The sequence below is a fragment of the Phocoena sinus genome, chromosome 9 (genome assembly GCF_008692025.1).
Source record: "Phocoena sinus isolate mPhoSin1 chromosome 9, mPhoSin1.pri, whole genome shotgun sequence".
Taxonomy (NCBI): Eukaryota; Metazoa; Chordata; class Mammalia; order Artiodactyla; family Phocoenidae; genus Phocoena; species Phocoena sinus.
In genome coordinates this window covers 51,575,297-51,601,754 of record NC_045771.1, presented here as the reverse complement: position 1 = coordinate 51,601,754, position 26,458 = coordinate 51,575,297, and the positions used below count along the sequence as shown (strand labels likewise).

Genomic DNA, 26,458 nt, shown 5'->3' with positions numbered 1-26,458 from the left:
AATGAAGGAATTGGAAGGCTCAATAATCTTAAAATGTTAATTCTCTGGAAACCAAGCTAAAGATTCAGTATAATCCCAGCCAAAATTTCAGACTGACAAGATGATGAAGGACCTAGACCAGACAAAGAATTTTGAAAAAGAACAAAATATGATCTCTTCCACAACCTGATTTCAAGGATTACTATTGTCCTACAGTAATGAAGACAATACAGTATCAGCATACAGATCAATGGCACAGAATAGAGTCCAGAAAGAGACTACCACTTACATGGTCAACTGATTTTTGTTAATAGCGCCATGATAATTCAATGAAGAAATGATAGTCTTTTCAATATATGTTCCTGAAACAATTGAATATTCATATGCAAAAAAATGAACATTATCTTTTTCCCCACTCTATATGCAAAAATTAGCTAAAAATAGATCATAGATCTAAATGTAAGAGCTAAGACTAAAAAAATTCTAAAAAGACGCATAAGGGAAAAACTCCTTGTGACTTTGGATTAGAGAAAGTCTTCTTAGATAAGACATAAAGAGCCTAAGGCTTAATGAAAAATTTGATTAATTAGATTTCCTCTGCAAAAGACACCATTAAGAAAATGAAAAGGTGAGCTACAGACTGGAAGAAAACATTTGCAGAACATATATCCTAAAAGGGAAGCTGCTCATTTATTGGTAGTAGCAGTGCAAAATGGTACAACTACTTTGGAAGACAGTCTGGCAGTTTCTTACAAAGCTAAATATAGTGTTACCATACAATCCAGTGATTGTGCTCCTTGACATTTGCCCAAGTGAGTTGATAATTTGTGTCCATACAGAAACAAACACATGAATGTTTATAGTAGCTTTATTCATAATTGCCAAAACTTGTATGCAACCAAGATGTCCTTCAGTAGGTGCATGGATAAACAAAGTGTGGTACATCCATAAAATGGAATATCATTCAGCAATAAGAAGAAATAAGCTATAAAGCCATGAAAAGAGATGGAGTAACCTTAAATGCTTATTGCTAAGTGAAAGAAGCCTGTCTGAAAAGGCTACACATTGTATGATTCCAACTATATGACATTCTGGAAAAAGCAAAAGCTATAGAGACAGTATCAAAAAGGTCAGTAGTTGACAGTTTGGGGAGTATAACGGAGGGATGACTAGGTGGGTCACAGGACATTTTTAGGGCAGTGAAACTATTCTGTATGATACTTTTAAAGTGTATGAGTGACATTATGCATCTGTCAAAACCATTGGAACTGTACAACATAAAAGTCAAAATCCATGGAAATGTGAACTATAGGCTTTAGTTAATAAGGGTGTATCAATATTGGCTCATTAATTATAACATTTATCACATTAATACGAGATACGAATAAGGGAAACCTGGGGTAGGGGAGCAGATATATGGGAATTCTCTGTATTTTCTGCTGAGTTTTTCTATAAATCTAAAGCCTTATTGGCTACAGTCCATAGTTTACATTAGGGTTCACTCTTTGTGTTGTACATTTGATGGGTTTTGATGCATGTATAATAACATGTAATGTCTTTTTTCTGGTTTTGGTATTAGAGTAATGCTGGCCTTTATAGATTGAGTTAGGAAGTGTTTCCTTTGCCTTCTAGAAGAGACTGTAAACAAATGGTATAATTTCTTCTTTAAATGTTTGGTAGAATTTACCAGTGAACCCATCTGGACCTGGTGCTTTCCATTTTGGAAGGTTATTAATTATTGTTGTAATGTTTTTAACAGATATAGGGCTACTCAGATTATCTGTATCTCCTTTTATGAGTTTTGGTGGATTGTGTTTTTCAAGGAATTGGTCCATTTCATCTAGGTTATCAAATTTATGTGCATGGAATTGTTCATACCATTCCTTTATTATCCAGGACATCAGTAGTGATGGCCTCTTTAATTTCTGATATTAGTAAATTCATGTCTTATCCTTTTTTCTTAGTTAAGCTGGTAAGAAGTTTATCAATTTTATTGATCTTTTCAAAGAACCTGCTTTTGGTTCTTTGATTTCATGTTTTCAGTTTCATTAATTTCTGCTCTAAATTCTATTATTTTATTTAATTTGGATTTAATTTGATCTTCTATCTTGAGTTTCCTAAGCTGAAATTTAGATTATTGATTTTAGATCTTTATTCTTTTCTAAATATGCATTCAGTGCTATAAATTTCCCTTTAAATACTGCATTCACTGCATCCCACAAAATTTCATAAGTTGTATTTTCATTTTCATTTAGTTCAGATTTTTTCAAAATTTCTCTTGAGATTTCTTCTTTGACTCATGTCTTATTTACAAGTGTGTTGATTTGTCTCCAACAAATGTAGCTGGGATTTTTATTATACTTTTTATAATCTTGATTCTTATAAACTTGTTAAGGTGTGTTTTATAGCCCATACTGTGGTTAATCTTGGTGAATGTTCCATGTGAGATTAAGAAGAATGTGCACTCTGCTGTTGTTGGATGAAGTTGATTGATGGTGCTGTTCAGTTTAACTCTGTCCTTACTGATTTTTCTGCGTGCTGGATCTGTCAGTTGCTGATAGAGGAGTGTTGAGGCCTCCAACTACAATAGTGGATTAATCTGTCTCTCTTTGAAGTTCTATGAAATTTTTCTTCACATATTTAGATGCTCTGTTGTTAGGATCATTTACGTTATAGATTGTTATGTCTTCTTTATTATGTGATGTTTCTCTTTGTTCCTGATAATTTTCCTTGCTCTGAAGACTGCTGTGTCTGAAATTAATATAGCTACTCCAGCTTTCTTTTGATTAATGTTAGCATGGTATGTCTTCCTCATTATCTTTACTTTTAATCTACCCGTGTCTTTATATTTAAAGTGGGTTTTTTGTAGAGAACATGTACTTGAGTCTTATTTTCTTATTGTTTGGTCTTCTATTCATTTTCTGCCATCTCTGTTTTAATTGAGCATTTTATATGACTTCATTTTTTTCTCCTCTTTTAACTTATATCAGTTATATTTTTTAAAGATTTTAGTGGTTTCCCCTTGATTTTGCAGTGCACATTTACAGCTAATCGAAGTCCACTTTCAAATAACACTATATTACTTCACTGTAGTAAAACAATACAGTAGTTACTTGAAGTAACTACCTCATAACAGAGTATTTCCAATCTCTCCGTTAGAGCAGGCTGTCAGTCATTTCATTTATCCGTAAGCTGTAATCACCAAATACACTGTTGCTGTTATTTTTGAAGAGTTAATATACTAGATTAATTAAGAATTTTAAAGAAGATTTTATTACTTTCATTTATTTTTTCTCTAATGCTCTTTTCTTTATGAAGATCTGAGTTTTGAACCTATATTCCTCTCTCTGAAGAACCTCTTCTAACATTGTTTTAAGGCAGGTCTACTAGCAACAAATTCCCTCAATTTTTGTTTGTCTGACAAAAAGTCTTTATTTCTCTTTCACTTTTGAAGGATAATTTGACTGTTTAGATATAATTCTAGGTTGGTAAGTTTTCTTCTTTCTACACTTCTTTCCTATCTGAATGCCTTTTATTTATTTATTTTTTTTTTCTTTGAAACTTTCTTCATTGGTTCTTTTTTATTTATTTTAATTGAAGTATAGTTGATTTACAATTTTGTGTTAATTTCTGCTGTATAGCAAAGAGACTCAGTTGTACATATACATTCTTTTTTATATTATTTGTTTTTTTCTTGACTAGTTGTCCTGGCTAGAAGATTCAGTACAAATGTTCAACAGAATGATGAGAGCAGACATCCCTATCTTGTTCACAATCTTAGGGGAAAAGCATGTGTTAAATATAATATTATTCACTACTAAATATAATAGTAGCTGTGGGTTTATACTTTCTGTTCTAAATTCTGATTTTTTTTGTATATGATTCCATATCAGTACCTACAGAGAACCTTCGTTCTCTGTAAAAATGGCATAATATTCCATTGCATGAATATAACAAAAATTTTTTAGTCAAACTTCTGATAGATATTTAGGTGACTTTTTCACTTACAAGTCATGCTGTAATATGCAGTCTTGCTACATGTTATTTTGCATATGTATGTATATCTCTAGGATAAATCTTAAAAGAATTGTTGTAATTTTGGTAGATATAGTCGAACTGCTCACTAGTGTGTTCCCACCAGAAAAGAATGTGCGAGAATGCCTGTCTTCTGCCATATTCTCACCAACATGGTATGTTACCAGAATTTTATCCTTGCCAATCTCATTTTAAAAAAAAGTATTTCAATGTAGTTTTAGTTTGCACTTCTCTTATCATGAAGGAGGTTGTATATCTTTTCATACGTTTAAGAAGTATTTGAATTTCCTTCTTTGTGAATTTTTCATATTCTTTTCCCCTTTTTCTTAATGTGTTGCTGATCTTTTTCTTACTGGTTTATAGAAATCCTCCCTCTCTCTCTCTGTATGTGTGTGTGTGTGTGTGTGTGTGTGTGTGTGTATATATATATATATGGAAATTAACCTTTGGTGTGCAATATGATTCATAAGTATTTTGACCCTAGTTTGTCATTTGTATTTTGACTTTGCTGATTTTTGACAGGAAATTTTAAATGTTCAATTTTAAATGTTCAATGCCATTTATTTTATTGGGCTTGTTTTTGTTTGTTTAAATTATAGCTTCTGGATTTGGCATCATAGTTATGTCTTTCCCACTCAGTGATTATAAAAACATTCTTTTATATATTCTCTGAATACTATTAAAGCCAAGCTTTTTAAAAAGCCCTTTCTCCTTTTAAAAAGTATAAGATTCCCATTTTTAGTTTTTTGACATCTGTGTGGGTCTCCTAATTCTACAGGTATCTCTAAGAGTGGCTCAGCTCCCTGAATGCCTTGAGACATAGTTTATCTAATCTAAGAATTTGAACTTTTTTTGGTTAACTAGATGACAAGTTCTTTACTCATTAGAGAATTCAGTTTTAATTTAGTTACACTTATTTCATCCATTTTTTTCAACAGAACAGATCTCATCCTTTTTTATATCATGTATGCAGAAGCAAAATAAAAATTGAATTCTCCGTTCTCTCTGTCTCATTTCTACTTTCAGCTCAAATTCTTATTTTTTGGTTACTCGTGAACTTCTCTTTATCTTTTTTGTTCAAAAGTCTCTAGAATAAAAGAAGAGGATGTCTCTTGACCACAGTCAATCTTATCTCCTATTTACTTAGCTTTTTCAAGAAATACTTACTGAGCAACTACAATATACTTGGCCATGTTCTAAGAAGACAGAAACAAAATTTATGATACTTTTGTTTTTAAGGGAGAAAGATAAGGTTACTACACATAATCGCAATACCATTATCATTACCAGGTATTTGTCACTTATAGTGCATAACTTTTGTTAAAATTTTTTGTTTGTTTGTTTGCAAGCATAGATGGACTGTGCTTGGGTAAAATACCCAGAAGTTTTGAAAGAACTTTTCTTCTCTGCAGTTCATTTTTCTAAAGTGCAGTGGTGAAGGATTCTCAGAACTGGACATATAAGAGGGCTTAGGCTATATTTGTATCAACTCCAAGTCTACAAAGCCAGTCATGGCATGTTCTTCCAAGCACTTGTGGCAGGTGACATATATTTTTATTGAGTTCTGCTAGCTTTCTAATAATGCTTTTTCTTAAAGGAAGCAAGACCCATTTATTCAGATAGCATGTGATTCATATTTGTTTCTCTGGTCCGTTTTCAGTATTTCCTTTGTCTTTTTTGTTTGGTTAGTTAAATTCAGCTTGGTACTTGCCTCTTGAGAGCTACTAAAGAAATTCTGACTTTAAAAAGTGAATAAAGGTCTCAACTTCTTTCACATTATCCTAGAACTTAAAAAGTTACATATTAACAAATATGGACCTGTATTTGCTTTCTTGGAAAAACTAAAATTGATCTTGATTGAACTCAACTATATCTCAGAAATTAATTTTCTGTATTAATATAATTATAGCTGCAGTTTCACTTAAAAACTTTCTCTTCCTCTGAGAATTTATGTATTGTGTAGTAAGATTTTTTTTCCTACCATAAAACCAGCCTGTACCAGGTTTTTGATGTGCAAAAACCTTCAGGTATATTTGTTTTTATAGCATAATTCTGCCCTCCACTTGACTTCCTCTTTCTCTCTTGCCATCAGTCTTTCCACATTCCCTCCTGTCCTCTCCGAATTTGGGAGCAATAAGGTAAGTGGACATAGAAAGGAGGGGAAGTGTATTAAGAGTTTTCAAGTCAATGATCGTTTCTGTTCCTTTACTTTTCCCAAAGACTTGAATTTAATCAAAGTCTACCAATATGTAAAGTAACATAGGATATTGTAGAAACTATATTGGCTTAGTACCTGAAAATTTTAAGCCAGTCATTATCTGTTCCCTGGAGAAACGGGTGATCTTTATAGCTCTTTGAGCAAACAGGTGAAGGTTGAAAGGGTGAGTGGTATTCTTGAACCATAAGAGTATAACTTAACACATCAAGACTGGAAGAGCCATGTTAAGAAGCAACAACTCAACTAGCAGTCAATGAGAGCATATATCAGACATTTAAATGAGTGAGAGTAATGCATAATGTTTTAGATTAAATAATTAACTGCAAGATGATGATAGAGTAGCTGGCTGTATAGTGATAAAAGTCGAATAAGCTTTAGTATGTAAGAGCTCAAGCCTTGATGTTGGACTACCTGACTTAGCCACTTACTAGTAGTGTGAACTCAAGCAATCACTGTATCTCATTTTGCATCATCAGTGTCTGTGTCTATAAGGTGAAGATGATAATAACACACCTACCTTTGCTGAGTACACACACACAATCTCGTAATGTGCTGAGAATATAGTTCCTGGCACAAAACAAAAGCCCTCAGTAAATGTTAAAGTACTTTTCTTCCTAATTTTAAAGATTTCTTATGCTACCATAAGAGTATTAAAAGTATTTGCAAGGTTAACAATGCTACATTAGATTTATTAACAACGAATATTTGTATTAAAACAGTTAGCAATTCTAGCTTGTTTTATAAGAGTTAAGTATTTGTGTACATTACTTTTTTTCCCAATGGTGATAATTGTTCCGTGATACATGTTGAATGTCTTCATCATCCTGTCTTTATTAGGCTTGTATTACACTTTAAGAAAATTATAAATTTACCTATTCTCACTCTTTGTGGCATTCTCTAGTCTTCTTAATTTTTTTCTTATCTAAATCTAATAGAAACTCATTCCTCTGTTTAAATTATATTTGGTCTTTTGACATTTTTCTTTGTTTTATAACAGTTACAATTTCTTCTGTATCAGTTTATTTCATATGACTTAAAATTTCTTCTTCAGAGGTGTTTCTTTAAAATGTTGCTAATGTATAGCCCCTCTCTTCTACTTAAACTTATTTCAGTCTTGTGAGTTACCTGGAAAAATACATTTAAATGTAAAAATGCATTTTTAAAATTAGAAAGTGTATCATTTAGAAGATGACATACAAAAACCAAGATTGTTAGCTCATTAACAATTTTACATTGATACATGTGAAATGATACTTTTGTTTAAATAAACTATAATTTAAAAATTAAAAAAATTAGAAGATGTGTTAGAACTCTGAAGGATCTACTCCGTATGGTAGAAATAACATCTAAAGATTATAGGGATAAGTTAAAGTTTGATACTGTTGCTGCTTGAAATTTGGATTTTTCGTCACTTACAGAATTGAATCTTAAAATGTTAAGTGTGAGATTTGTCATCTTGCATGTTTTCATTTATAAACTAAATCTTTATAGTTATGCTCTACCTGTTCTTCAAAATCGGACAGCAACCATTTATCAGAAAAACAACACTTAAAAGATAGAAACTGCTTAGTGTTCATTCTAAGTTTGAATTTAAAACTCTGCTTTACTCCCACTATTAAAGGATTTAGTTAGGAGTACGTATTTCCTGTGACAGTATGATTCATGGTTCATTTTCTGTGGAAAATGTTGTGAGATTAAAAAAAACAGATCAGCTTAAGATATGGAGACATAAGGGGATCATTCCCCTAATGAGATCATATGGTTCTTCAAGGCTCAGTTCAAGACTTGCCTTCCCTGAATTGCCTTTTTCTGCTGAATTTTCAAAATTGGAAAATGGTAGCTTTAGCATTATCATTTGGGGTTCTCAAAATGATTTTCATTATTTTTTAATGATAATCCATATAACGATTACATTCCTATTTTTTATTTTTATTATGCTTAATCATTTAATAAAGCATAAACAGTATCATTTAGAGTTTGAGTCTAGACTAGAAAGTCATTAGGAAATTCTGTCAGGTAGGAAATTTAATACATTTTTAAAATTATCATTGGCCTATTCAGTTTTTTCATGGTTTAGTTATAAAAATGAGTTTTCCATTACTTTTAGGGTAGGAATAGAGGCCAAGATTTATTATATTGCATGATAACATTTACTCTGAAATCTATATATTACCTCTCATTGAAAGATTTGGTTGCAATGAATCAAACTTTCAAGTAATATCTTTTAAAACTTTCTTTATAAAAAGGAAACAAATCAAGAAGAAAACCGCGGTCTGGAGCAAAACAGTGTGTGTTATTAATATACTGTTGTCTTTTCAGGCTCACGAGAGGCTAGAAGATTCAAAACTAGAAGCTGTCAGTGATAATAACTTGGAATTAGTCAACGAAATTCTTGAAGATATCACTCCTCTAATAAATGTGGATGAAAATGTGGCAGAACTGGTTGGTATACTCAAGGAGCCTCACTTCCAGGTAAACTTTCCCTATTGCTCTTCTTTCCAAGTCCCCTATATTCCCCAGATATTCTCCTTTAGTAGTTAAGTTTCAGTTTAAGATGATGTTTTTTTTAAAGATTATTTAGGGCCATATTTTGCAAATGCCAGCTTAGATATTTTAATATCCCATTCTGCTGGGACTACATAAACAGACACACATACTATACAGATGAATAGGGTCTGTCACAGAAATACATCAGAATGGATTTTTCTTTGTGTAATTAAAAAAAAACAACAACAACAACCCTGCTTCACCATCACACCACATGCTGGGGACGTTTTTCTCCCTGTGATAGTGCATTTTTCTTCCTCACTACCACTGTTTCCCAGCCCTCCTTGTGACCAGCTGTATACATTTTCAGTATTGCTTCTAAGACTGGAGTGCAGTTGATGACCCTGGAACAAAAGAGAGCTGTATGATGATAGAAACTATGACATAGCATACTTTCCATAGGTAAAAAAAAATAATAATAAATGCAATTTAAGCATTTGTCCATGTTTACCAGTTTACCAAAGAAGAATCAGTTTCAGAAGAAAAGGAGGTCGAGGAGACTTCTTATAAACCTGTAATTAAGACAGTGTGGTATTGGGGCAGTATTAGAAAAATAGAAACCCCAGAAATACATCCACAGACAAATGGCAACTTGATTTATGACCGAGATAGTACATTTTAGTGGAGAAAGAATGGACTGTTCAATAAATGGTCCTGGGATAAAGTGTCACCTGCTTGCCATTGCAAATCTTAGCATTAAAAATCAAATGGCAACACCCCTTTGCTTTTTCTCAGAGACTTTCTGTGACTCTCTAACAATGTTACTGCAAAAATTATGTACATTTATAGTGAGGTGGTTCCTACGTAAATCTGTATCTTAGGTACAAAAAATACAAACACATGTCAAAGACACCTTTGTGAAGAGGCCAGTTAGTTGAGGCCTTATAAGGCATACTAAGTTATTTGGACTTTATCCTGAGGACATTGGGAAGCTTTGGCTCGGGATTGCGGGGGTGGGTGGGTGGTGGTGGTTATTAAACAGGGAGAGGTCAGATTGTGGAGCCAGATGGTTTTGTACCAAGGCAAGAAGTTGTGACAGCAGTGCAGATAGTGGGAAATGTGAGGATTTTCAAGTTCTAAGCAGCAAAATCAATAGGGCTTAGTGAGTGGTTACATGTGACAGCTGCAGAAGAGAAATGTGGGAAGTTGATAAGGACAGGATTTCTGACAGACAATTGATGGCATCCACTCTAGGAGAACTGTTTTGGACATGTTAATGTTAAGGTAACAGGCCATATTAGGTTTGCAATACCTTAGAAGCATCTGGTAGAGCTTTTCAAGCACGCTATATTTTTTATATAAGTATTTAAAATTTAATGCATAAATTTATATAAAGTTTAATAAATACATAAAATTATGAAATGGCAACAAGTAAAAATTAAGACATTGCATTTTTACTACCCAATCCACTACTGTACTACCATAGTGCATATTCCTCCATATTTTTTCTAGGCATAAATGTACATACATATTTTTTCCTTTACTGATTGCAATCATTTTGCACAAGCTATTTTGTAACTTACCCTTTTTTTCAGTTGTTGATTTCCACTTTTTCATTTCAGTGGACCTCTGTCTCATTTAGTACACATTCTGTATTCACACATCTCCATTTCCCCCAAAATATTCTTTATAGCTGCTTTGTGCATATGAGTTTTCAACCTAGGTCCATGTGAGGCATCTGGGTGGACCATCCCTTTTTCCCTTGATTATGATGTTGACCCATGGAAGAGACCAGGCCATTTTCCTGCAGAATCCACTCCCTGGATTTAGCTGGTTGCTTTCCTGCTGTGTTGTTTATTTATCCCTTCTATTTCTTATAAACAGAAGTTTTACCTAAAAGATGATTCAAATTAATTATTTGGAACTAGAATGCATCTTAAGTAAGGTGATACAACATAAATTAATCTACATCAGACAACGTATAATACCTGGTTGGTCCATCACTCTTGTTGCTGAGATTAGTCCTTGATTAAGAGCAATGACAGCCTGATCCTACCCTTGAAAGCCTTTCCACTAGGAAGTAATCTAGTATGTTATTATTCTAGCATTATACAAATGCTGTTTCCTTTCAACCATTTACCTACTGACAAACATAAATTAATAATCCTTGCCTGAATCAATATTTTCATTAGAGGTTGCAACATGACATTTTTCAAATTCTCTCATTCTACATTTATTAGCTGGTGTTCTTATATAAAGTAGAGCTTTTCCTCATCAACTGAGCTGTTTTAGTTAACCTATAATGCATTTCCTACTGAAAAGTTAGGGAAATGCTAGATTCTTTTCTTTACCAACTTTCAAAGTAAAGAATTGTTGAAAATAGCAATCTCAAATGGTAACAAAGGAGGTTTTTTCAGTCCTGTTTTTTAAATAGCATTGTGGACTTACGGAGTTTTCATTAATTCAGTATGTTTCAATCCTCTACAATCCTTAGTTTTGTTTTGATTTGTCAAATTATCATGACTTTGGCCAGTTGTGGGCAGATTTTTAGTATATGAATCTGAAGCTCATGAGAGTTCTGGACCAAAGGAGTTCTCAGTGTATAAGCAGTGGTTCAAGTCACAGGAGTAGATAATATTGCCTAAGAAGAGTATATACGGTAAAAACTAAGCAGCCCAGATTAGTGATTTGAGTAACTTCCAGCATGTATAGGAATAATACTTATATATGGATTTGTGAATATTTTTCTTCAGTCTCTTATACTATTTTCATGAAATGACCAAAAATTACCAATTAAGCCCGTATACTGATTGCTTCTGTTCTGAACCTGTTGACATTTTCCCCCTTTTATTTTTATCTTTTTTTTGTTTGAATTTGCACTCCCACCATTCAAAAAAATTTTTTTAATTTAGGTTTAAGCTGAGTATACACAATTACAGTATAAATAAAATATAACCCCCCAAATTATAAGAAATTCCTAGAAAGCTAGAGCAAAGTCATCCATGAAGATAGCACATATACAGTAAATGTAGGAGGTAAAAGTGTACTATATTCAGGACCATTACTGGCTCTTTTTTCCCCCCAAAAAATGTAAATTTTATACCTTTATTAGTAATATGAAATTTCTTATCACTGATATAAGATGCTAATTTTTATTCACTGGATATCTTTTTAAGATATCCAGACATTTTGTACATGTGAAAAATACGTGGTGTTGCTAACAACAGGCTTAGGATAAAACTTACGCTCCTTGCCATTTGAATTTGTATGATAGCTAACAAATAGGAATTGATAAATATTGAGTGATGGTGATGACAGTGGTGGCAATGAAATTCATTGCCTCTATTGCATCACACTTGGACATCTAGGTTCAGTTTCCATTAAACATAAGGCTTTAAAAAAAAGTCACAGAACTATCAGTCTCTAAAAAAGTCACAAAACTGTCAGTCTCTTCAGATCTTTTAAAACAAGGAATGCAGTATTGTTTGATAATAAGTAAAATGATACATGCTTATATGTCATAAAAAGATCCTGTATATACTTGATTTAACTCATATTTGGGAATTTAATAATTGTGCCTTGGAAATTTTTAGTACCCTACTGGGATAATGAACTAAGTTATTTTTAATAACTTATTCCATCTGTAATTAATAACCACAGGCTGTTTTGAATCCTTCTAGTCACTCTTGGAGGCCCATGATATTGTGGCATCAAAGTGTTATGAGTCACCTCCATCAAGCCCAGAAATGAATAATTCTTCTATGAATAATCAGTTATTACCAGTAGATGCCATTCGTATTCTTGGTATTCACAAAAGAGCTGGGGAACCACTGGTGAGTTGATAAGTCAGTGCCCTCTTAAATCTGACATACTTGTGGCTGAGTCTCTATCTCATTTTTTTTCTCTTTCATAATTTGTATCATTATAAAAACTTCATTCATGTTTGTTTTATCAGTCTTTTTTGGCCTGTGTATAAAATACACAGCTGATGCTCTCTCAACTTGATTTAGCATGCAAAATTAAACCAAAATTAAAAGTTAAACTGAAATAGAGGCGAGAAGAAGTTTGCCGACGAGTAGCAAAAATTTCAAAAGATAACTATTTTTTTCCTATACCCTTTGAAGAAATAAACTCAGGTTGCTTGCTAATTATAGTATCAAAACACAGAAGAAGGTTGTTATGAAAAATTGAAGTGACTATACTATACTCCAATAAAAATTAATTAACAAAAATTGAAAACATTGGTAGGACTCTGTAAGTAATGAAGTTTACAATTTCCTGTTGACATGCTTATTTCTGGGCTCTGACTATAAGAACAGTGAAGTGGAAAAATGAGAAAAGCTGGGAACAAGGCCATCAGAACGCACAAATATGTTTTCTTGCTCCTTCAAGCTTCCTTTCATCCTGTGGAATGCAAGCTAAGATACGTTTCATTTTCAGTTACCCTTACCATGGAAGTCCTTTTTTTTTTTTTTTTTTTTTTTTGCGGTACGCGGGCCTCTCACTGTTGTGGCCTCTCCCGTTGCGGAGCACAGGCTCCGGACGCACAGGCTCAGCGGCCATGGCTCACGGGCCCAGCCGCTCTGCGGCATGTGGGATCTTCCCGGACCGGGGCACGAACCCACGTCCCCTGCATCGGCAGGCGGACTCTCAAGCACTGTGCCACCAGGGAAGCCCGGAAGTCCTTTTTTAAGGGATGGTATGTCAGCGGTCCCCAACCGCTGGGGCACCAGGGACCGGTTTTGTGGAAGACAGTGTTTCCATGGGGTTGGGGGGGATGGTTCAGGCGGTAATGGGAGCGATGGGGAGCGGCAGATGAAACTTTGCTCCCTCACCCGCCACTCACCTCCTGCTGAGCGGCCTGGTTCCTAACAGGCCACGGACCCCTGGTATATGTTATCACAGTTGCACATGGTTTAATGAGATTAGAGTATTGAGTCAGGAGAGAACGTGGGAAAAGTAGGAATGATTCACTTACCTACTTTTGGAATTATTTTCTTATACATACATGTTCATGACTATTTAAGATTTCTTCCTAACAACCTAAAATCAGTAATTCCATTCCTTGTTTCCTTTAGGGTGTAACATTTAGGGTTGAAAATAATGATCTGGTAATTGCCCGAATCCTTCACGGAGGGATGATAGATCGACAGGGTCTGCTTCATGTGGGAGATATCATTAAAGAAGTCAATGGCCATGAGGTTGGAAACAACCCAAAGGAATTACAAGAATTACTGAAAAATATTAGTGGAAGTGTCACCCTGAAAATTTTACCAAGCTATAGAGATACCATTATTCCTCAACAGGTTAGTAATAAAGTTCTTGGTAATATTAAGAATGCTTTTATTTCTTTAATCACACTGTTGGGTAGAGCCACCAGTTGCTACTTTTTTGCTAAAGAGAAGAGAAGAGAAAAAAACTATCTGGTTTAATTGTTCTGAAGTGCCTTATTTCGTCATGGGTGAATTTTTGGATTTTTAAACAATATCATCTTACTATTCAAAAGGAATTAGGAAAGAAATCTCTTTGTGAACACCATGAACCCTAACATTTCAGTAACCTACAGCTAGGTATGAGAAAAACCATAAACCCTTTTAGTCATTAATCTAGCAAATGTTTTTGACACCTGTTATGTTCCAGGCTGTGTGAGAAAATAAGCATGTAGTCCTGATCACTTCTAGCTTAGTGTTCCTCTGATGGGCTAAATAGAGAATGAGGCCATAGAGAGAGGATAGGTCCAGAATGAAAAGAATCTTGAACACCTGATTTGTACGCATTTGGTCTACATTTTGTAACTAATTTTTAGGTAAAATAGATTATTAAGCAGAGGAATGTTTTAATGACAGTGATCATCTAACCTCATTATGTTGAGTGAATTTCAGAAAGGAGAGAGATGAGATCATGTAGTCAGGAAGCAGATTTTTGAAGGTGTGGGGTAATTTGTGAAAGGCAACTCTAATGGAAGGCTGTGACGACTGCTTTGGCTCAGATACCTGTGTCACTGCTTACTAGATTATTCTCTCTGTGCTTTTGTTTTCTAATCTATATAGTTGAGATATTTCTTTTCTTAAAAGACTGTTGTAAGGATCAAATGAGTTAATTCACATTAAGGTCTCACAGCAGCACCTGGCACATCCTGAGTGCTCAGCAAGTAGTTGCTGCTATTGTTGTGATGGTGGTGATGAGGTGGTGGTGTTGTGATTGTAAAGAAGTGGTAAAGAAGGAAAAAGTAATAAAGTAATGGCAAAGGAACAGTTGACAATTATGGTAAGCATGTTGGAACTGAGGAGAGAGAGGGTTGTTGAATCTAGATACTGAAGACATAGGAAATATCTATCAGTGTTTTAGATGCCTTTAATTATTCAGGTTTATTCCATAAATTTATTGTTTCATGTGTGAATAAAATTATAGGTCTTTTACGTAAGATACTGCCGGTATATTTTATTTTAATATTGATAATATAATTTAAAAGACTAGTGTTTATATTTACATACAATTCTTTGAAATAATGTGTGTTGAATACCTGCTTTATATTCTTTGGAGGATAAGAATAGTCAGTCATGGAGCTTCCCTGGTGGCGCAGTGGTTGAGAGTCCGCCTGCCAATGAGGGGACACGGGTTCGTGCCCCGGTCCGGGAAGATCCCACATGTCGCTGAGCGGCTGGGCCTGTGAGCCATGGCCGCTGAACCTGAGCGTCCGGAGCCTGTGCTCTGCAACGGGAGAGGCCACAACAGTGAGAGGCCCGCGTACCGCAAAAAAAAAAAAAAAAAAAAAAAAAAGAATAGTCAGTCATGAATTTTAGTATGTAAATTGGATTTCTGAAAATACAGAGGCTTATAGTGAACTTTGGTTCAAATGAAGGGTAGAAACCTTGTCTTCAAGGAAAAGAATCATGAAAGAACTGGTGTTAGAGATTAGACATTTTAAATAACTAGTACCTCTCAGACTACTTTTTTCCTCAGTTGGCACCTGAGTAGATTGGAAAAGTAGAACTTAAGATTTATTTATTTATTTTTAAATTATATGTTAGTTGTGATAGTTAGAAAGATTTTCTTTTTCCCCTGTGGTTCACACTTCAGAAATCCTACCAGCTCACCATGGCTATGATGGACTCTTATGGGAAAAAGTAATTTTTGTGATATTAGTAGCTAGGGCTTTGGCCCAAATTCCTTTGTAGATTCTGCACCTGGTGAATGGTCTGAATGATGTGAAATGCAAGGGTATTTAGCCTTATCTTAGGCATACATTTTTGTCCATCCTGTGCCTTCTCAAACTCTGCTTTTTATTTAGCCTTCAGAACTGGGAGAGGGCATTGAAATGGGGAAAGGAGAGGGCTTCCATCCAAGCCTGAGGCAGTCTCAGACCTATCTTACCATAAAAAAGAAGACTCTAACATGGAGCCTTCCAACAGGAGAGAGAAAACACAGCCAAACCGGGACATTTTTAAAGTGAGAGGGGGAATGATTACTAATTATGCTGGAATATGACTGTCCTGGGCACACTGTGGTCCTCTTACTAAGAGACACTAATGGGAATCAAGGGCTTCCAGCCTTTCCAACTCTGCCCCTCTTTCACTCACTGGAAGCTCCACCATGTAGTCCTGTTGGGCCTGTCTTAACTCTTTCTCTTATTGCCGTGAGAGCAGATGGAAGCCAGGAAGTCTCCATACCAGGGTGCTGTTTTTCAAAGCATGGTCAGTGGATCATCTTTATCAGTAACATTTGAGGTGCTTACTAAAACTCCAAAATCTTTCATGAGACCTAAGAATCTATATTTTTAATTTGAAGATCAGAATGGGTTAGAAGTTGCAGCTAATTCTGAAGTTCTCCAATTTACATGTATGTTGGGTTTCCAAAGCTGTTTAAAATTCCATTTCTTTAAGGCCAAATTGATGGGAATTCTCTCTTTGAGGCCATTATGACCCAGGTGCCAAAAATGTTATGAAAAGAAATTACAGTTTTTTTTCACTCAAGGATATACATGTAAGAATTCTCAGTAATATATTAGCAAATGAAATTTAACAATATATTAAAAAGATACTACAACATGTCCAAGTTGGATTTATGTATGCTAGGATGGTTTCATGTTAGAAAATCCATATATGTAACCAAACACATTAACAGATTAAAGGAGAAAAATATCAGTAGAGAATTTGATAAAATTCAATACTTACGATGTTTTTAAAAAAGATTAGTAAATTAGGAACAGGAAAGAACCTCCTTAATCTTATTTTTTTTTTTTAATTAAAAAAACCTAAAACATTCTCAATAGTTGACTGTTAGAAGCATTTCTCTTTAAAATCAGAAACTGGAGTCTAAGCTGGTCTGCCTGAGACTACTTGAGTGCCAACCCCAGGCCCCTGTGAAGCCCAGTTTCCACCCTAAGATGAGAAAAACCCACCATAAACCAAGAGAAACCTTGCCAAACTTCAGGCATAATTGTGAGGATAAAAAGGAACCACCCTCAGATGATATATAGAGTAACAGATGATATTACAAATATCTGTTACCACAGATGATAAAAAATCTTCAGTTCTCCTTAAAGAAACTAGGAATAAACAGTATCTCTGACTTTTAAATAGGTAAATGTATTTGCAAACCAGGGAGTGATGATCCACCTTAACAGTCCTAACGCTCAGAGGTCTCTGGCAGCAAACACTTTCACCATTACCAGCCATGCTGAGACAAAGCCCTTGACAGAAAGGTCACCCCAATCTTAGACCAGCTTGGTGTCAACAAGCTTTCAAGATCCTGGCATAAGCTGGATGGAAAAGCTCCACTTGCTATTGGGGAGGAGGGTGATCTTGTTCAGAATTTTGATGAGGCTTCCAACAGTGAAGCAAAGGGAATTGACCACTTCTTTAAAAAAAAAAAAAAAAAAAAAATGAAACTTCAAGAATTTTGACTCCTAAAAAATCTTATTTAGGATATAAGTGAAATATCGAAACCTGTAATATTTTAAATTTTGAGGCTCTTGGACACTGCTGCTTTATAAATTATTGTTTATACAGTTACTTATTTGCAGTTCATTAAGCCAAAGAAGCCAGAACATAAAGTTTTAAAACAAGGATTAATAAAGTCATTGCATCGTTAAAAGAATTCAGAACTAGAGAAGGATGTTCATTAGCGCCACTTACGTTCAATATTTTATGGAAAGTTCCATAAGCGCATGAAGACAAAAATAAATTAATTATGGAAGCAAAAGACTTGGAAAGGAGAAAATAAAATATTATTTTCAAATAGTAAGATTTTTTATTTGAAACCCCCCAAAGTATAAATTATTAGAAATCATTTAGCAAGATACTTGAAAATAAGATTAATATACAAAAGTCAGTTGCATTTCTATATGCCATAAGTAAACATCTAGAAATTAACTAGGACATTTATAATAGAGTCAGAGAATGTCACGTTTATGTCTAGGAATAAATCTGACAAAAATATTCAAGACCTCCATGCACAAAAAATTAGTAAGATCTTAGTAAACAGATATATCATGTTCATGGACAGGAAGACAATATTATGAAGATATCAGTTTTCCTTAAATTGACTTGTAGATTCAGTTAAATTCCAGTGAAAATTTCAATAAGTTTTTTCATGGTATTTGATAAGATGCATAGCCAAGACACTTTTGAGGCAGAAAAGCAGGAAGAGGGGCTTATTATTAATGTGTAGGAATTAAGATACATGGTATTATTGGCTTAGGACTAGATAGAATGAACAATGGAAGAGAGAGTTCAGTAAGAGACCTACACACATACATTTCTTTGATATCTGACAGAGATATGTCTTTCAGTGAGAAAGACTATTCAATGAATGAAACTGGTTATTCACAGGGATAATATATGAAACTCTACATACACAAATCAAGTAAAAGGGGATACATGATCAGTAAACATATGAAGAGATATTAAAAGTCACAATGTGAGATACCATTTTATAACATTCAGTTGGCAAAAAATGTAGCTATGAATATAGAGTATTTCTTCTACATTGCTGGTGGCAGTGCAAATTGGTATAACCACGTTGGGAGGAAAAAGGTTTAGCATTATTAGGGTTGAGTGTTTACACATACTAAGACACATAATTTCTTAGAGCAATATGTACAGCTAGAAACATGTTAACAAGCATGTCAGTTCCCCAAAAGAGTACATGCACAGAGCATGATACTATCTATTTTGTTTTAAATAACTAAATATATATACTTTAACAGATTACATATAGGTTTAATAAAACTATACAAAAAAGAAAGCAAGGAGTTTGTGGACACAAGATTCAGGATGAGGGTTACCTTCATTGTTGGGGAAGCGAGGGTGGTGGGATGGAATGTGGGCAGGAGGACCATGTAGGTTTCTAGCCTCTGCTTTGAGTGGCAAGTTCATGGCTTTTATTATATTGTTAAAACTAACAAAATAAAAAAATAAAAGCAGGCCTTGCATGAACTAATGACTCAAGTGTAATGTAAATTAAGAATTATTTGTAGTATGATTTCAGAGCAGCCAGGTTAATAAATTTTAAAAAATATATTTTTTTAACTAACAGAAGCTTAAATTTGTGGCCCATGTATGGTTATTTACCATACAGAAGTGTGAATTGCCCCTGAAAGCTTTTTAAACCAAATATATAATCTAGTTTCCTTGCTGATCTCAAAATATGTTGTTTGTGTGTGTGCATTTGAATAGGCTGAGTTCATACACTTTGAAAATCTTTAGAAAAATAACATTCTCCCTTAATTATCTGTTATTATTGTAGAGAACTTCTTAGCAACTCTGATCACTGTATTCACTACCTTGTCACTTACTCTGATGTGTAAACTCAGGTGGACCTGAAACTATGGTTTCAGACTGAGAGTGTGTACAGAGCACTCGTACCATGTTCAGCCAGCACATTCCCAAACAAATTACCAGCCTCCTTCTGATTTACGACAAAGGTCATGATTGGAGATGTTTCTCCAGCCTTTTATCCATTTGATGATTTTTCTTCTGCTGCTAATTATTATCCTTTGCATAGGCACAGCATACTCCTGTGCAATATTTGATTTTGTCAGTACTTTGACTATTTTTAGCTTTACTTTTTAAAGGTATCTTTGAGGTAAAGTTTGTATAAATAGCATATACTTAAAGCATACAGTTAATAAATGTGGACATATCTATTATGTACCCATGAAACCCTCAACACAGTCATGACAGTGACCGTATCTATCACCCCCAGAAGTTTTCTTGGGTCCACTGTAATCCTCCCCGCCTGCTCCTTACCCCCAGCCCAACCTTCATGCCAGGCAAGTACTGCTCTGCTTTCTGTCACTATAAATTAGCTTACATTTTATATATTTTTATATAAATGGATTCGTACAACATGAATCCTTTGATTTTGCTTTTTTTTTAATCTGACTTCTTTCACTCAGCATTAATTATTTGGGGATTTATCCATGTTTTTATGTGTATCAGTAGTTGATTCCTTTTTATTAACAAGTAGTATTCCATTGCATGGCTGTACCACAGTTTGATTATCCATTAACTGGCTAATGAACATTTTTGTTGTTTCCAGTTTGGGGCTATTATAAATAAAGATGCTATGGACATTTACATGTAAGTCCCTCAGGTAAATACCTAAGAGTTGAAGTACTGGGTCATTTGGTAGGTATATGTTGAACTTGTAAAGAAATGGCCATACTGTTTTCAAAAGTGGTTGTACTAATTACATTCCCACCAGCACTATAGGAAAGTTGCAATTACTGTACATCTTCACCAGCATTTGGTATGGTCAGTCTTTATAATTTTAGCCATTCTAATAGGTGTGTCATGGTGTCTCATCATGATTTTAATTTGCATTTCCCTAATGACTGCTAATATTGAGCATCTTTTCATGTGCTTATTTGCCATGCTTATGACTACTTTGGTGATGTCTTCAAATCTTTCATCCATTTTTTATTGAGTTGTTTTTTTCCTTATTATTTGGCTTTGAGAGTTCTTTATGTCTTTATACAAGTACTTTATCGAAATTATGATTTACAAAGATTTTCTCCAAGTGAGAAGGGGCTTGTCTTCATTCTTTTAACACTGTAATACAAAGAGCAGACATTCTTAATTTTGATGAAGTCTAATTTGTCCATTTTTTTAAATGGATCATGCTTTTGTTCTGTGTGAAAAAATCTTTGTACAACACATGGTTATAAAGATTTTTTCCTATGTTTTCTTCTAAAAGTTTTATAATTGTACACTCTACATCTGGCTCTGTGATCCATTTACACTGCGTTTTTATATAGGGTATAAGATATGGATCAAAGCGTTGGTTTGGGGTTTTTGTTTTTGCATGTAGGTATCCAATTTTTCCAGTTTCTTTTCAGTTGTTAAAAAGACTCTTTCATTAGATTTGGAAATTTTTTGATTGTTATTACTTGGAATATTTTTTCTGTTCCTCTGTTACTCCTGTCCTTTGGTGACACCAGTTATGCGTATTAGGCTCCTTGAAGTTGTCCTATAGCTCACTGACACTCTCTTCATTTATTCAGTCTTGTTTTCTCCCACTTTTTCATGTCGGACAGTTTCTATTGCTTTGTCTTCACATTTATTATTTTTTTTCTAAAATGTCTGTTTATCATATCCAGTGTACTTTTCATCTCAGATATTTTTGTTTTCATCTCTAGAAATTTGAATGGAACCTTTTTATATCTGTTGTGTTTCTACCTAACATGCCGAATCCTTCCTCCAGCTTCTTGAACATATGACTACAATATGTAAAGTTAAAAATAACTATATTAATGTCCTTGCCTACTAAATCAGTCCCATTTGTCATTTCCGGGTCACTCTTAATTGGTTCATTTTTCTCCATATTTTAGGTTGTATTTTCCTGCTTATTTGCATGTCTGGTTATTTTTGATTGGCTGCCAGATATGAATTTTACCTTGCTGAGTGCTAGATACTTTTGTATTCTTAGAAATACTCTCAGGTTTTGTTCTAGGATAGTTACATTATGTGGGAGCAGTTAGATCCTTTCAGATTGTGCTTAAGCTTTGTTAGGTGCAATCAGAGTAGGATTAAATCTAGGGCAAAACCCTTCCGAATACTGAATGCTTCATGAATTATGAGGTTTTTCCACTCACACTGGTGATAACAGAAACTATTTCTGACCCTGCATGACCTCCTGATATTGTTCCCCATAATGCTGATTCTTTACCTGATCGTACTCATGACATGCACTGACCAGTATTCAGCTGAACGCTGGAGGGAGTCCTCTAGTTCTTGAGCCCTTTCTCTGTGTAACCCTTTCCTCACTGTCACTCTGTTCTGTGCACTGTAACCCCCTTGATCTCCCTGTCTCTCAGCTCATCTCCTCAACTTGTAGACCACCAGGCTCTACCTAGCGTCCCCCTTCCTGGGTTACAACCTGGAAACTTTTTCTGTGCAGTTAATTGGGGCAGTTGTATAGTTCATCTTGTTTATTTCCAGTTTTTAGGGATCACTGTCTTCGTTGTCTGATGTCTTGACAACATTTCATATGTTTTGTCCAGTATTTTAGTTGTTTCAGTTTAGAGGGTGGGTCCTTGTTACTTCTCTTAGTCAGTGGGAGTCATTTTATCTCTACTTTCATTACCATAAGAATTTAATTTTTGAATAGGTGAGTCATTCCCATGGTTCTAGAAGTCAAGAAATAGGAATATGTATTCAGCTGAAATCTCCCTCCTAATCTACTACCAGTCTAGTCCTCACTCCCTATTGTTAAACAGTTAAGATTGCTTCCAATCTTTTGTGATTAGGACATATTCAATCGTTAATAGTCTTCTACATAAGTCATTTTGCATATATCTAAGTAACACTGCCGTTGAACACATTCCCAGAGGTGGATTACTAGGTCAGAGGTTTTTTGCATTTATAATTTTGATAGCTTTGCTGAATTGTCCTCCCAAGGGATTAAACCAGTTCTTCCACCAACCTGTTAGGACTATGGGCCAATAGGCATTTTCCTATCTACAGAATGTTATCAAATATTTGGATTCCTGCTAATATGACAGGAAGGAAATGTTATTATAGTATAATTTTAATTTGTATTTCTACTCTGAGTGAGGTTAACATCTCCTCCTGTGTTTAAAAGCCATTTGTACTTTCTTTTTTCTCTTCCTTCTACTTTAGATTGTTGGTTATTCAGTTCTGTTAGAGATAAGAAGAATATGAGATTGAAATATATTAGCCAGTTGTATTTAGTAACTTCTTAATAACCAATGAACAGTTAACATTCATAGCCTATTAATGAAACACTTTAAAATGTACTTAATAAAATACAATTATACTAAATCTAGTCAAAACTCTGTGATTTAAAGGTCATTACAAAATGTTTAGATCAAAGGTTGGGTTCATTGATTTTTCAGACAAATTTTCAAAGTTCAGAGCAAAACTAGTTTAATTTGAGTTTTTGAGCTTGAGAGTAATGTTCCAAAACTAATTTGGTTAATGAAAAAATAGAATTGCTTCTTCCAGAAATCTTTTATATTGGAGAGATGTGGTTTGTTTGACAAATAATGACATTTCCAGAACAATTTGATGAGAGTAGGGAAATGAATATTTGAAACTTGGACTAACTCAGAAAGTCTGAGCCTTTTGTTATAAGATATATTCTGTCCCACAGATAAGAATAATAAACACATTCATGATTAGATGACAGGATCCTCTTACTATTAATTCAGTGCAGTTTTCTCGAGAAGTAAGGAGTATCCAAGTATTTTTACAACTTTGCATATCCATATCCTTCTTTGCCTCAAACACCTCTAACTTTTGCGTGTATCATTTTCAGGTGTTATAGCCTGTGGACAATTAATTAGGGAAGTAGTTGCTTTACCAAAATGAGTGAAGTAAATATGGGCCAGTAGTTTGTATTTTTTTAATTTATTATCAGTTTAAAGTTTGGCTTTATTTATGCAATGAAAAATACATTTTTAGAGTTGCATCAATATGGAGAGGCATCCATCACACGTCCATCAGGTATGATGTCATTCCAGGAGATTCTCTTGTACTCTGTTTTTCTGTCTTATCAGCCAGATAAATTTACCTTAATTACACTTAATCATTTTGGGTATTTTCCATTGCCAAAACATTGAGCTGCATGCCATTGTCAAGTTAGCCACTTGTCACATTTTAGCAATCTTAATACTGTTTGTATGCTTGCCTTTGAGATATTTCTAAAATTCTATATCAGGAAAAAAATTATTGGCTTACTGATTTTTTTAAGCATTAATATTTAGCCTTTCAAAAGTTATTGAAAATATTCTGAATGCTTTGTGTCAAAATCATCTAATTGTAAGTAACTAAAATTTTGTCATGTTCCCAAATTTATTTTTAAATTATTTTAATGTGCATCCATCACATTACATTTTAGTACACTAATAATGTAATATATCTGCTTGTGTTATTTGAATATCTTGTTTGGTTATATTTATAGAAGTATGATAAATAGAAAAATAACATTGTTATTTGACTAATTATGTGCTTTCCTGCTAGTTTACCTGCTGATTAATACTAAGTCAGTTCCTTAGCAGATAAAATTTGAATTTCTATAAATATGCCTGAAAAAAGTCTGTATTAAGAAAGTAATTGCTCTGAACTTGCCATCAAATACTGAAAATGCTTAACTTAATTAGAATTAAAATTAAAATTAATAAACAATATTTTGGATATTGGAGATCATAACTAATAGTGATAATTGACATACTTTTATTAATAAAACAGATTTAAAGGAAATTTGTGTGGTTAAATGAATTTAAATTGGAAAATAGTTTCAAGGCTTTTTCAGTATTTGTTTTACAATTAATTTAATGCTGATCGTTTACATCAAAGCAAGATGATTCCAGAAAAGTATTTTCCACACTAATTTTGGCTGGTGTGAATCTGTGTGATTAAAAATATATGTTATTACCAGGGATGAAAGTGGGTTGTATTTTGTTTTTTAAGTTTAATAAATATATTTCAGGTCTGTTTTCAATATGAACTTTTAGTATTTAATTTTTGCTTCAGGAAACTTAAGTCAGTCCTATTATATCTGAAATACATGCCTTAAATCAGCTGCATATATTAATTCAGAATGTTAATTAAAAAGTAGTATTTACTTGCGTAAAAATTACGCAGTATTGGTTGGAAAATCACGTGAAAAGATTGAGAGAAAGTGTAAGAATGGTGGGAGAAAACAGTTGTCAAACTCCGTTGATTTACAATTAGGAGTTAAAAAATAGAAACAAAAACTTAATGTAGTACTAACATTTATTTCTTATTTTCTTCTCTGATACCAAATTATTAATGTTCTAATAATTATATACTTATTTAAGGAAAACAAGTTCCTTAGTTGAAGTACTAAATACATTGTCAGTTACAATTAAATCACAGTGCTTTGAAAAAGATTTCAGAAATCCCGTGACAAATGATACATCTCTAGTATTTTTAATTGTGCTGTGTTTTAGGTATTTGTGAAATGTCATTTTGATTATAATCCATACAATGATAACCTGATACCCTGCAAAGAAGCAGGATTGAAGTTTTCAAAAGGAGAAATTCTTCAGATTGTAAACAGAGAAGACCCAAACTGGTGGCAGGTTAGTATGCTTCTCAAAATCTCTTCAACTGCCTTTTTATTTTTAATCTTAGATCTGGCCAATATCTGAATATTCAGGAAGAAGGTATTAGCATTTGTTCCAATGATTTTTCCTGCATGAACAGCTCCTGCTTCATGGCTGCTAATTTTGTGGACAGAAGACCAAATTGAGAGGGAATTTGTGAGTAGCTGTTAATAAATGCAGAATTAACTAGCCTGTGGTTCTCTTCCCTTGGTTTAGAGACTAGACCAGTCAGTTCTTCCACATGTGATTGCAGTAAAATATAGTATTGGGTAGGAACAACTCACTTGGGGGTCATCCCTTTTTAGTGTTTGTTCCTCTTAACTAGGAGTCTTTTACTGTAGGTAGAGTAATCTTCCTCTTGTCTCCTCTATGTATACATTCATGACAAATAAAACGTAATTTCTTAAGGTCTTAAATCCATTTGCCCACCTCTTCTCAGTAATTGAGAAATGAAGGCTTGCTTTATCATCCGTGTTGTTTGGTCTTGGATTGAAATCTGTTTGTATGGAAAGGGATGTGTGTTATCACTGTCTTTCCGCCCTCCATTTTCCAGAAGATGTGTGCGATGGTCTTCCTTTTCCTTTCCATTAATACAGTTTTCAGAAAACTCTAGCATAAGTAATAAGTCCGGTTTTGTACTTGTTTACATTGACTAGCAACCACAGTATTCAGAACTGTAGAAACAAAGTCTAAAATCGCTTAAACTGTAAAAGCAAAAGAGAGTCTCATTAAGGAACAAAGTGTGAAAGAAAAGGACCTGGTACCTAGCACTAAGTTCTGAATTAAATGGAGACATTAGTAACTCACATTACCTCTAATAAGTTATATTGACTTCTAAGGGGGAATGAATTACAAGAATAAGAACAGTCTTGCTAATATGTCCTTAAATTTAAATTAAGACATTATGATGTATAAGGGCACAGTGTGGTGAGAGAACTAAGAAATGAGTAGTTTAAATGGAATCCATGATTTCAAGAGGTTTCCACTGAACTTCTTAGAACTCATCTAAAAAAAATCTTTCTGTGACAGTGTCCTTTTTTAAACTTTCCCAGTTTTCTCTTTTTTCCCTTCTCTGTGAATGCCATCTCTCAGTTTTCTCTATCACCTGTCACCATTATCTATCTCAATCTCTTCCTGCATGT

At 33.9% G+C, this 26,458-nt stretch overlaps 1 protein-coding gene across 3 annotated transcripts in view; it reads left to right on the top strand.

The window, feature by feature from the left end:
• Positions 1-26,458, top strand: part of MPP6 (membrane palmitoylated protein 6) — a 109,383-nt gene that overhangs the window by 60,283 nt on the left and 22,642 nt on the right. For all 3 annotated transcript variants that reach the window (XM_032642741.1, XM_032642742.1, XM_032642743.1), the window contains exons 3-6: positions 8,552-8,704; positions 12,400-12,552; positions 13,798-14,025; positions 25,161-25,292. In XM_032642741.1, the coding sequence (XP_032498632.1) occupies positions 8,552-8,704; positions 12,400-12,552; positions 13,798-14,025; positions 25,161-25,292 (666 nt within the window). The remainder of the gene's footprint in view (positions 1-8,551; positions 8,705-12,399; positions 12,553-13,797; positions 14,026-25,160; positions 25,293-26,458) is intronic.